The sequence below is a fragment of the Kogia breviceps genome, chromosome 6, assembly GCF_026419965.1.
Source record: "Kogia breviceps isolate mKogBre1 chromosome 6, mKogBre1 haplotype 1, whole genome shotgun sequence".
NCBI lineage: Eukaryota > Metazoa > Chordata > Mammalia > Artiodactyla > Physeteridae > Kogia > Kogia breviceps.
This window is the reverse complement of record NC_081315.1, coordinates 60,810,228-60,824,051: the sequence shown is the minus strand read 5'-3', so window position 1 is coordinate 60,824,051 and position 13,824 is coordinate 60,810,228. Positions and strand designations below refer to the sequence as shown.

Genomic DNA, 13,824 nt, shown 5'->3' with positions numbered 1-13,824 from the left:
GGGAACGTCACACTCATCACTGAAGTAGCCCTAGTGTGGACGAGTCTGTCTCCACCAAAGCCACTTGAAACTAAGCCCAGATTCATGAGTTAAACAATTCGGGTAATGTTTGAAAAAACAAGAATGATCTGTTTGAAAAACACTTACGCTTGATTTTACAAAGTTTAAGAATAGAAAATAGTGGTGTTACTAGGCAATTACAAAACAACTCTGTAATTCTAACTGAACTTATTTACCTTCCTATTGGAAGGAATCACTACTGCAACCTCAAGCCCTAGGGAGAAAACACTAGGCTAAGAAGGAAAGAGAATCCAAGGGGCAGGAGGCTCTGGCAGCAGGGGTGGACATGCTTAATGTATTTAAAAGATTAATAGACTATTGAAATTAAAATTGCCAACACAAAACATGTTGTACTAAACTCACAAATATATGTGTAACAACCGTGCAGGCTACAGCTTAGGCCAATGGCTAGCTTTTATATTGTGACAGACATAGCGTAGGGCTTTCTGAAAATTCTGAAGTCTGAAAGAAATACCTGTAATGTGTCACACAAATTAGAAATATACACTTAAGTACAAGAACTCATGTTCACGTTTTTTTCTCCTAAGTAGTACAGTACATCATTTTTTTTTGGAGTGGTACCAGAATACAATACTGTAAAAATCTGAACTTTTTTTCCTACTGCAGCAGTTTAAAATGATCATGTGATTTAGTGGTTTTAATGAGTATAACAGTAGTAATTATTCCTATATATAATACAGTATATTAACTGCCATGGATAACAAAGTAGCAATACTTAAGGTAATGTACTTCTTTTTCTGCATTATTCAAATTTTTCTATAGGGACTGAATTGCGTATAGAGAGCTTGGCATGAAACTGCAGAAGCATTTTGAATACACTTAATGGGCTTGAATTGTAGAGCTCTCTTCTCTTTCCTGCTTTTACGTTACTGTTCTGAAGCTCACAAAGATATCCTCCGGAGTAAAATATTCTGTAATTTGTACGAACGGCACTACCCATGATGTTAGGCTTTCCCAGCCTCTAGCAGGTTTTAATTAACTTGATTCAAACTCAGAAGTGACTGACACTCTGCCTTCAGACTTAGCAAGAGAACTTGCCATTTCGTTCAGTGTTCTTTCCTTCTGGCCGTCTCTGTCTAAATGGGCAGTAGTAATGTTTATAACCAACCTCATGAAAGCTTTGCAAAGAGTTGAAACAGCAAATTCCTTAAAAAGAGGAATGGATAAAGTAGTCATTTATTAGTAAAAACTAGAATAAAATAGTAACCAGGTGTCAAAATATCATTTCTTGTTTTCACTGAAAAGCAATGAAGTATTCAAACATATTAGGGTGCCTTAAAGACACCAGCACAGTGCTAGGTAGCATGGTGGATGTTCAGGACAAATATTTGGCTCCATAAATACTTAATTGCTCAAGTTGTACTTTGTCAGTGACAGCCTTTGATGATTTCTTTTTTTTTTTTTTTTGCGGTATGCGGGCCTCTCACTGTTGTGGCCTCTCCCGTTGTGGAGCACAGGCTCCGGACGCACAGGCCCAGCAGCCATGGCTCACGGGCTTAGTTGCTCCGCGGCATGTGGGATCTTCCCGGACCGAGGCACGAACCCGTGTCTCCTGCATCGGCAGGCGGATTCTCAACCACTGCACCACCAGGGAAGCCCCGATTTCTTTATTTGTGGTTTAGAGAACGAAACAGAAATCTGTTGTTTGAGAATGGCACAATCCAGGCAGTATCTCGATCGGGGTAGATATGAGTTGCAAATTAGAGTTGGAAAAAAGTGGCCCAAATGAGTGGCAGAAAAGTCACTTGCAGGTAGACAATTTTCTGCAAATGTCCTATAGTGAGAATTTCAATAAAGATACAACCAAAGGCATATAATCAGAAACTGGCTGCCCTAGCCTCAACTTTTATGGATATTGCAAACAATCTGCCAGAGAGTTTCTTCTTCTGCCTTATTTTGTGCTATTTTAGATGGTTATATGAGATTGGTTTTCAAGGAATTTTTGAGCCAAATCTGAATCTTTTGAGGTTTTCCTATTACTGGTAATTGCCTCATTAAGAAACTGCAATGGGCACTTTGTTTTCTTAATGCTACTGTTGAGGCTATAGTGAGTGATTCCCATTCTTTATAACTGAATTAAAAGATTAATTAAATGTATGGGTGTTTTTAAGGTGTATAAAATTAGGGCTCATTCATTTATTAATTTCTTAAGAATAAAGCAAAAAGAATGATCACTAATACACTTTTCCTTCTTTCTAATGAAGATTAAAATGAGAAATGCCTCCAAGTGATTGAATGAATACAAAGTGAAATTATTCATTACTTGCTAACTTTGTGTCTAGAATTGTGTAAGAAATAGAAAAATAGAAAATATAAAAATAGTTCTTAGGTAGGAATGATTATAAGTGCAAAAGTCATTATAATCCAGAGTGTAATAAATAACCAGAGCTTAAAGTGAATTATTTTAAATATTGTGCAATAATTTTTAAATTAATTACTTTCTGATTGTTTCATGTGTTAGTTTTTTTCTCCTTCAATATCTTTTAGGTTTAATAAGAGATTTTTATTTCTTTTGCATCATTCTCCATTCCCTGAGACCAACTTGAATACTGTTGAAATATTTCACTATTTCCTTCCATCAGCAATTATGCCTGAACTTTTATGAGGAAATAAATTATCTTCAAAGGAAAAGAAACTTTGATAGAATTAGAAAAATGTGAGAACATTTTGGCTGTTCATTTAGGTTTTAGATGTGTGATTAACGGGAAAACTTGTGTGGGAATCCTCTAAGCAGGATTTCAAAGTACATTTATCCCTTGGTATCTGTTATCCACAGAGGACTGGTTCCAGAACACACCCGCACCCTGCCTGCAGATACCAAAATCTGCAGATGCTCAAGTCCCTTACGTAAAATGGTAGTAGTATTTGCATATAGCCTACACACATCTTTCTGCATATTTTAAATCATCTTTAGATTCCTTATTATGCCTAATACAATGTAAATGCTATGTAAATAGTTGACAGTGCATGGCAAATTCAAGTTTTGCTTTTTGGAACTTTCTGGAATTTTTTTCGAGTATTTTCAATCTGAGGTAGGTTGAATTTGCCAATGCAGAACCCCCAGATATGGAATTGTGGATAGGGAGGGTTGAATGCAATGCTTCCAATTATAGTGCTGATTTAAGAAGGAGAATGGTAAGAGTTTTGAAAGAGAATAGCCAAGGTTTGATGACAGAAGATCTGAAAATAGCAGTTGAATAACATTGTGTCATTTAAAAATGTATCTGAATAGAGATTGATTAAAAATCCAGTGAAAGGTCTTCCCTGGTGGCGCAGTGGTTGAGAATCCGCCTGCCGATGCAGGGGACACAGGTTCATGCCCCGGTCCGGGAAGATCCCATGTGCCGCCGAGCGGCTGGGCCCGTGAGCCATGGCCGCTGAGCCTGTGCTCTGCAATGGGAGAGGCCACAACAGTGAGAGGCCAGCGTACCCGAAAAAAAAAAAAAAAAATCCAGTGAAAAAGAATGCACCTACGACTAAATAACTAGGTCACTTGTAGTACGTGTTTAAGAGCTATGATTGAAACAACTGAACTCCTGGGACTTCCCTGGCGGTCCAGTGGTTAAGACTCCATGCTCCCAATGCAGGGGGCACGGGTTCAATCCTTGGTTGGGGAAGTAAGATCCCGCATGTAGCAGGATGCAGCCAAAGAAAGAAAGAAACAACTGAACTCCTTTAAAGAGAAGCATCATAGTGATACTGGCAATGATGTGGTCACTCCCTACATTTTGGACTGTGAATAACATCTTAATATTAGAATATGTGACCTGTAATCAGGTTGTACATATGTCAAATCCTGATAAATCCCATTTTCTTACAACTTTAGAATGGGATCAGAGTTCTTGATGCTTTTTCTCTGAACAGGAATTTATCGTTTAAGAAGATAGATCCTACTGGAAGCTAAGTCATCTCCTGAGAGTACATTAACTCAAATGTCTCTCTTCAACATGGCTCTACAACAGCTAGACAGCAATAGAAATGCACTACATATTAATGCAGTGAACGTGAAATAGTAAATGTTCCTTCCAAAAACAAGTAGCCAATGTACACACAGTTGGGCACAGCATTCTCATTCTAAGTCACCTTAGATTCCTGTCCTTTGATTGAATTGTAAACATCTTAAACTTTCTTCACATTACATTACATTCTGCAGCCAGGAGAAATAAGACTTTCTTCCCACTTGATGTCACATACCTTAGGCACCTAAGCATACGTGTCAATGTGCTGTCTTGCTCTTTGGTTTCTGCTTTGCTTCCTCATATTCGTATTTGACCCAGCCTTCACCCAAGTTGCTGCTCCTTCTGGCATTTACCCCAGTTTTAGGTTCCCTTTTTTCCAGTCTAGCTGGCCTTTGAGCTTCTCTTTTCATGTTCAGTATTTCTCCCTAGACAATATGCCCCCAACTCCTTGTCACTACTTCATTTTTACATTTGTGGTCCATGATGTGCCACCACAGGTTATGTATAATTTCAGGACTGCTGTTTCTAGTTGAGTAAATTATGTTCTGCATAAACGTGGAAACTGAGGGACTAATGGGGGCAGTCCCTGAAATCCAGCCCACTTTGCGCTGCCAAGCTGAGTCTTGAGGAAAGGGTGCTTGTTTTGATTGACCAATGTAGTGCCTTTTCTTTTTTTTTTTTTTTAAAAAAAGGAACAAACAGTTTTTAATCTCTCCACATTGGTGGAGGGCATGCATTTTAATTTTAGGAGCATGTTACAAACCTGTCATTCTTAGCAATGGCCAGCACTATTTCGTTGTTTTCTAAATAGAATGTCTGGAATCAATCCTCTGAAAGCACACAAGATCTCACTCCGAAGATCTCACTCCGATAACTATGTCTCCTTCATGAAAGAACCACTGAATAGATAGATATTTCATTGGTTTGGAACTTGACTAATGGAGACTTTTTTGGGGGGGGGGGGTCCAATATCTGCTCTGAAGTTTTATTTAAAACAATCCTATATACCAGTCTATTTGCCAGTTCATCTCTGTTAGACAGAAACACTGGTAGGAACACATGGCACTTATTAGTGTTCATCATGTGTGAGGCATTGAACTTCATGGGCATGCTCATAGCCCTCCCACTGACTCCATGAAGCTGTGATGTTGTCCACAATTTATAAATGAGGAAAATAAAGTGGAAAAGATACATTGCTCCAAGTCAAATGACTCAAATGGTAGATCTGGTTTTCAAAGATGGAAAGAGACTACATGCTCCTTTCATCTTATTCAAAAGCATTGGCAGTCATTTACTGATACTGTTTGTCACAGAAATTCTGTTTTACTGTTTTTTCATAACACACTTTTCATGTGCCACAGTTCATATCTGAGAGAAAACTCAATATTAACAGCTATTTAGTATCTTTAGGTAATTTGATTCAATGGTAAGATTACAATTTAGAAAAAGTTAACTTTAATTTGTGGATGGATGTGTGTGTGTGTGTGTGTGTGTGTGTGTGTGGAATAAGGTGGGATAAAATATGTAAATAACTAAGGTGGTAAAGTTTTCTTTTAACTCTTTACTCTAAAACAAACATACTTATTAAACAAAAATTGTAAACGTTTCAGGACAGAAAAGAAAAAAGTATCTCCTTATATGTATCACACAAACCAAAGCTATTGAAGAAAGTGTTGCATTGGCCAAAAAGTTTATCTGGGTTTTCGTAAGATAGTATGGAAGAAACCTAGATGAACGTTTTGGCCAACCCAATATTACCTCAAAGTTTTTCTGAACCTGTTTTTTAAATATAGATGAACTCACACTATATAAATACTAATTTCTGTCCTGCTTTAAAATTGTATCATTATTGTTTTTTATATTGTTACATAGTTTATATGCTAATATTCACATAACATTTTACTAAGCATTTTACTGTGGTCAATGTAGGAATCCCTGTGTTTGGATATTTATTGATTTTTCATAGTGGGAAGGGTAGCATTATAACTAATGCAGCAATGATTACTTTTATTCCAAGCTGGGTATTTTTGAGGAGAAAATGAATAGGTTTATAATGAAGAACTAGGAAGGAATATCTTTTGCCAAGGAAAATACATCACTCTTTTATTAAGAATTGTTGTGAGCCATTAAATAATTATACGAGGAAATTCTTTCTGTACTGCTGTTGCAACCCTCCTGGAATGCCTCCTTCACTAATCTTCCTGCTCCCTCTAGACTGAAGACCTTCTTCTCTTCTTGGTGGCATTTTTCATGAAACAAACTTAACTCTAGGGTAGGCATAGGTGTGATTACTAAACACAGTTAATTTTATTAATGTTTTGCTCATATTTAAATTTTACCCAAGTATGAATATTGAAGGCCTTAGTTAATTTACCAAATAATGGATATTTTGTGAGCATTTTAAATTTACAGTATGGTGATATGACTTGGTCTTAAAAAAAAAAGAAGAGAGATAAACTATGGTCAAAGTAACATTATATCAGCAGTTTACAAAAAGTTTGAATGGATATCAGAATACTGTTATTTAATGTGTAAGCACACGTTACACATGAGTGCCTTTATTCACTCCTTTCTTCTTTAATATTCATTCAGTCAACAGTTTATTACTTTACACTGAGACAAGTGAACGAGATAGATCAAGTCTTCTGGTGGAGTTTAGCTCAGGAGACAGAAAACAAATATTTAAAATAGCTATGAAATGTGAAGTTCTTTGAAGAGTGGTATGAATGAGAATAAATAGGGGAGGCATATTTTCATATATTGATAGGCACATGATAATTTCAGGTAGCAAGAGCTATAAAGAAGACAAAATGATGTAAGAAACTAGAGGATGGCTGGAAAGAGGCTACAGATACTTAGATGCATATGAATTTGTGAGTGCTTTCAGTTGCAGGAATTAGATTATCCTCATTTAGTGTTATTTCTAAGGATATATCACTTATCTAAATACCATCTAAATTAATACATTTGTGGCAAATAAAACAAATTAAATATGCTCGTTTGCTCAAGAATATCTAATGTTGATCTGGGAACAAATAGTGAGCTCTTACAGTTGCAGTTTTAACCTTGCCAATCACAGACTTCCTGTAAGTGCACTGCAGTTATTTGGAACCTTTTCTGGGTTGGCGTTGGCATTCTTTTGCTAGATTACATTTATGCATTAGTACCATCTGTGCCTGCTGTACCTTCTGTGAGTGAGCCCTGGCCAAATGACTGGCATTTATCTGAAAGTGAAGAGAGAGAGAGAGAGAGAGAGAGGGAGTAAAAGTGGAAGAGAGAGAGGGAGAATGAGAGAGATCCTAGAGCATTTATTCTACTCACTGTTGGCACAAGTGCAATTTAGGAAAGGATAAAATATTTGCAGCTGGTGTCCCTGACTTCAACCCTTATAAAGTTAAGCCTACTCATTTGCTTTCTCTTAAAAAAAAAAAAAATATATATATATATATGAAATAGCTATTTACTTTCAGCCTGTGATATGCAAACGAGGTTAAAACCAAGTATTTAAATAAGGAAATACAACAAAGCACATTTGCAAAATTTTCAAGTTGGGAAAAATTATGTACAATTTGAATATATGAGCACGTCTTCTATGACAGAGAATATACATAATGTAAGTTTGGTTTTGTTGATTAGATTTGGTAGACTGCTTGAATTGAACTCTATTTTGGTAAATGTGTTGAAATCGAGACTTAAGAATATTACAGTGATATGTAGGAAAAGTATGGAACATATAATCAGTGTACTGAATTTATTCTGTAGAATTTTTCTGAGATTATATCATTTTAAACTGTATGGTATTGCAAAATTGATCAGCAACTTTCATGCCTAAAACACACTTTAGAGCTGTAAATGGAAATAAATAGATAAATAATTGTCTGATCAGTAAAAATAGATGTGGAAGAGTCCCAGCTCATTTACACTATTATCTGTTTTTACCTTATACCTACTTTCAGTGGACTTGGTTATCTGGTTTCCATACCTGTGGCAAATTAGAAGCAGTACAGTAGAATTGGGGCCAGGGGCTGCGAAAGGTGGATATATCACAGTAATGACAGGAAGGAGTTGCAAGGAAGAGAATGAGAAAACTGATGCACTCAGACGAACACTGAAATCGGAGTTGTTTAATGTAAGAAGAAGCAGCTTCACATTCCCCAGAATGCCCTAAGGACATTGCTGGACTACATTCTGGTATAATCATCGATATTCATCATTACGAAGCTTTGTCTTGGATATGAGAACACGGGCAGACAACTCAGTGTAGGAAGATAGAAATGTGAGTATGTTATTGAAAAGAATTCCATCCTAAATGGAAAATAGATAAAGTTTTAGGATTTAATGTAGTTGATCCACACCTATCCTTACATACTAGTTTGTATTGTGCAGGTGCTAAAGATCTGAGTTCATTTTCTATGGTCATAAATATGTGAGGTCTCTCTCATATAAGTTCCTTTTGAAAATTTTATAATTCTTTTCATAACATTCTTCAGATTTAATTTATAAGGTATTTAATTTCTGAATTCTCACTGGATTTAAGTTTCATAAATGTAGGCATTTTCCCTATATTCCCATCCAGTAATATTTCATCATCTCTAATGTAATTTTAAAAGATCTATACACGTATACAAAATACAGAATTTTATTAGTGCTTTAGTGGTGATGATTATGGGTGTTAGAGTTTGACTCTCCTGGGTCTGGAGCTGCTGTTTATTTGCAATGAACTTTTAAGTAAAGGATTTGCCATCTCCAAGCATCAGTTTCCTCATCTATAAATTCAGGATATTAATACCTGCCGCATAGGAGTGATGATTAAATAACCCCAGTGCTTATAAAGTCCATAGAAAAGCAGTTGGTAAATAAGGACTAAATTGTATAATGGTTAGTCATAATTCTCTTTACTGTTGTTGTCAGAAAACTATTGGTTATATTCAAGTGGAATATAGTTGGTTATGGTTCAAATTATATTTTTAAAAGTGATTGTAACTTGTTTCTCTGCTTTACTATTTTATGGATATTTAACCATGTATCAGTTTGGAAAGGTCTTCAGAATCACAGTGGTATTGCAAAGTTAGCACTAGAAGAAAGAAATGCCATAGTAGTTGCTCCGGTCCTAGGCACTGGGTCCTGTCTCATTTGGAGAAACTAGTGGTGGCAGCAACGTGAAGGACAACTAACGAAAACTTTTATTCTTTCATTAACAGTTAGAATCTTTACATTTTTGTCTTTGATGGCCGAGTCTGTGAGCCCAATGGTTGTCACCTATGTCCACCAGATGGTAGGCAAATAGGGGAGAAGGGCCAACTTCAATGGCTGAGGGAACAGAACAGAGGCTGGGGGAAAACCAGCAGCAACTTTGTATCCCAGTCTCAATTATCGGGATAATTGTTCCACTCTGAATTACTTATTCCCAACTATTGCATACAGTCAAGACTTTGTTAGCACTCTACTGGGATTCAGATAGTAATATATATAAAATTCAATTTTGAGTTAACTTTTGAAATGTCACATATTTTCTTGGCTATATGACTTGCAAAAATACTAAGCAATAATTATTTTTTTTCATGCCATCATTAAAATGAATTGACTATGATGACAGATAAAATAATTATTATAAATATATACATAGATAACCATACATTAGTAATGTATAATAAAAGTCTGTTATATCTTTTAAAGTAAACTAATAAATATTTTTATTTAAACATATCTTCCATAATATTCCTAACAATTATTACTGGTCTATGAGAACTTTTTGTATCTTGAATTCATCTATCACTATAATCTATAAATTATGGTAATAATTCAGTTGATTTTTAAATCCTGTAAATAATTCTTTATTGTGGTAAAATATATATAACATAAGTTTTACAGTTTTAACCATTTTTAGGTGTAAAATTCAGTACCATGAAGTACATTGACATTGTTGTGTAGCCATCACCACTGTTCATCTCCAGAACTTTTTCAACACTCCAAACTGAAACTGTGTACCCATTAAACAATAATTCCCCATTCTCCCTTCCCCCTAGCCTCTGGTAACCATTACTTCTTTTTCTGTCTCTATGAATTTGACTATTTTAGGTACCACATAAAAGTGGAATCATACAATACTTGTCATTTTTTGTCAGTCTTATTTCACTGAGCAAAGTGGTTTTAAGGTTCATGCATATTTAGCTTGTATCAAAATGTCATTCTTAAAAAAAACGTCATTCTTTTTCAGCCTGAATAATATTCCACTGTATGTATATACCATATTTGCTTATTCATTCATCTGTGGATGGACATTTGGGTTGTTTCTACCTTTTGGCTATTGTGAATAGTGCTGCTGTCAACATGGGTGTACAAATATCTCTTTGAGTCTCTACCATCAATTCTTTGGGGTACATATGCAGTAGATCCATATGATAATTCTATTTTTAATTTTTAAAGGAACTGCCATACTATCTTCCACAGTGCACCATTTTACATATCCCTCAGCAATGCATGAGGATTCCAATTTCTCTACCTCCTTGCCAACACTTGCTGTTTTCTGTTTGTTTGATAATAGCTATCCTAAGAGGTGTGAAGTGTGATAATGACAGTTTTGTTTTTTAGCTTCTACTTTTCCACTTATTTTTTCCTGTTTGTAAACAGGTGGTATGTACTTCCAACTCAGGCATTTTGCTTAGCATAAGAATACAAAGGCAAAAGACTTATAAGTTATGGTAACCTCATAGCAGCTTTTCCATATAAGAAACACAGTTGGACTTCTTAGTTCATTTAAAAATATCTACAGACATGTTATGTTTAGCTGTCTCCACATTTGCTGAAATTGATATATTTTAAAAATAAAATAGTTACTTTCACATGCAAGTCTTTACAGATCTTTAAAAATTCTCATTTTCCTTTCTAAGCTTAAAATCAAATCTCTTTTTGCTTCAGTATGGCAACAGTCTCACTCATCTTTGCAGCCACATAAGCTAAAACTTCTAGATGGAAGTTGACATGTGTTTTGTAAAGTGGTAAGGTTGTAATTACAACCTTCGGACATCAAGTTAGACACACTCCTAGCTCATTGATGACATGGTTTAATGAACTTTTTTTTAATAGACATGATTGAGATTGCTATGTTTTGGTAACAAACATTCTGGTTAACTAAATCCCCTCAAAAACATGCACAAGAAAATATGAATGATAAATAGATTATTAATTCTTAAATAAATTATATTCAAATTCTCATTTAAAAATATTGGTTGAGTTATTCAACACATATCAATCATTGTTATTTCAGCAGACCTTTGTGCATCTTGAAAGTTTTCCAAAACCATAATTTTGAATCAATTTTAAGTCTACAGTTCTCCCAAGGTAAAGAACATAGGACATTGAAGTGATTGTTTAAGAACATACTGATTGGTGGTAAATTGTAAGATCATTTTGTTAGGTAAAATTTGTCTTTTTCTCATAAAAGTGAAAAGTAACCAAAGAAAAATGCTTTAAAATTTCTTCTTGTCTAGATAAAAGCTGAAGGATGCTAAATTTTTCTTTGCTCAGTACTGACTTGTTCATGGACATCACCTCTGTAATAATGCAGCTAAGTGGATAGATGGAAGTTGTTAACACTGGTAGTACTCACTGGTTGCTGCTAATTAATTTCTTCAGTGGCTGATTTGTAAAGATGTTATTTTTAATATTGCTCAGTAAGAAAATGACCCCAAGTCACACAAAGGGAAGGACTCTCTTGATCTAATCGTTTTAAAATCTGGGATGAATTTTGTAGAACCTGAACAATGAGATATCAACTGTGGAAATTCTAAGTCTTGAAGGTTAGTATGATTATAGCAAAGAGATTATATTTTTGTTGATTCTAAGTCTCAATAACTGATATGATTTGAAATTACTATAAAGTAAAATTTGTGCCTGGATTTCAGCTTTGCTTTTTTCTTATTTCCATATGCTCTGTCTTAAACATATGTTAAGTTGTATATTTAAAGCTAGAAGTACCAAAAACCCACATAAAAATATGTTTTCTTCATTATCAAAGGCTTCAATGCCATCATCATTTAGAAAAAAAGAGAAACAGTGAATATAATTTAAGTCTGTAAAACAGACTTTTAATAGCACCATACAGGAGGAACATCTGGTTTTCTTTTTGCAAGGTGCATTGATGTTGTCAGTAGAGACTGAATAAAAATGCTGATATGATTGTCCAGGTTTGGGGTTTGCCAATACAAGCATATTTCATTCATTCAGTCTTCTCTAAGTTCTAAAGATAGGTGTTGACTTTGAAGAAAAAATACAATGATATATATTTAGAATGACCCATCTTCCTCATTTAAATCTAAAAATGTGCTTCTGCAGTTGGATTTTTCTCAGGGATGCCATTCAAACCACACATTACATTGTCATCTCACATAGCCACTGTGACAGTGGGATGGTAGGTTAGAGTATGACAGCTCAGCACAGCTTTCATTGTGGTGTTGTATGGATGCATGACTACTACTGCCTCTCTTTTGTTTCAGTTAAAGAGACATTTTCCAGTGGTAAGGTTTTGGAATTGAATTTTCATTGTCATATTTTAAAAGTGTGACAGATACTGAACTTAAAGAAAGCAAGCTTTATGAACACTAGATTTTTTTGCAGTGGCAAAAGGCAGTTTCTTTCCTTTTCCTTTCATGTTCCTGACTCTGAAGAATGTTCTGTTTACCAGTCCTGCCATAGAATGAATACTTTTCTAATAATCTCTTACCAAAGGAAAAACAACTCCAATAGTGCATTGTAGATTAAAGACTTTCTCATTAATTTTAAATAAGTAGTAACTGAAATTGATTTATCAAGTCATATTTTATTCTTTTTCTTTTTTTTTTTTTTGCGGTACGTGGGCCTCTCACTGTTGTGGCCTCTCCCGTTGCGGAGCACAGGCTCCAGACGCACAGGCTCAGCGGCCATGGCTCACGGGCCCAGCCGCTCCGCGGCATGTGGGATCTTCCCAGACCGGGTCACGAACCTGTGTTCCCTGCATCGGCAGGCGGACTCGCAACCACTGCGCCACCAGGGAAGCCCATATTTTATTCTCTTAAAGAATGTTTTCATTCTTTTCAAGCCAAATCTCTACTTGTTGATAAAGAGTTCAGTATCCACTAAATATTAAACTTTCACATTTGTCAGCAAGTGTCATCAATTTTAAGAGGGTTTTAAAAATATGTGTTTTGGGAAGTCTGCATGAATTGTGCTGTATTGTTTTCAAATCTAATAATGTTAGTAATCAGAAAATATAGAATAATTCTTCCTGATACATAACTTGGTCTCTGGAATTTTTATTGACACACGTAGAGATAGTAAGTGGTATGCCACTTGTGTGAAGAAACACCACGTTTCTTCAAATACTGATTTCTTTGACAGGGAATAACAGAGTCATAAAGGAAAATAAACACCCACAAAATCAATTAATTAATTGGGCACTGATTTAATATTTCAGTACTTCATGACATGTTTACATGTGGTTAGGTCACTCGTAATGACCACTTCTTGCTTGTCAAACGTGTTGTATTTAGATCTAAGAATAATAATGGACTCAGAATACATACTTTTATCTTCTCTGCCTGTTGGAGGTTTCAAGCCTGAAGCAGACCTCACTTCCTACCATCTGCTCTCTATTTAAAATTGATATCACGTTCAGTTCCTCCCTGATGCCTACTTGTTTTCCAGCTTAGAACACTTCTATCCTCCAGTTCAGCCATTTCCCTATTATGCCTAGCATTGGGCTGACATACAGGAAAGGAGACCTCTAGAACTGCTTGAATATCCATGT

General features: G+C 35.4%; 1 protein-coding gene across 5 annotated transcripts in view; it reads left to right on the top strand.

Annotated features, from left to right (window-relative positions):
* The window catches only part of ANTXR2 (ANTXR cell adhesion molecule 2), a 162,671-nt gene that overhangs the window by 130,983 nt on the left and 17,864 nt on the right, over positions 1–13,824 (top strand). Inside the window, exon 18 of one of the 5 annotated variants that reach the window (XM_067035904.1) lies at positions 11,715–11,834. The exons of the other annotated variants lie outside the window; for them this stretch is intronic. Within the exon in view, the coding sequence (XP_066892005.1) occupies positions 11,715–11,717 (3 nt within the window). The 3' untranslated portion in view covers positions 11,718–11,834. Of the gene's footprint in view, positions 1–11,714; positions 11,835–13,824 lie in introns of those variants that run through there. 5 annotated transcript variants of the gene reach the window in all.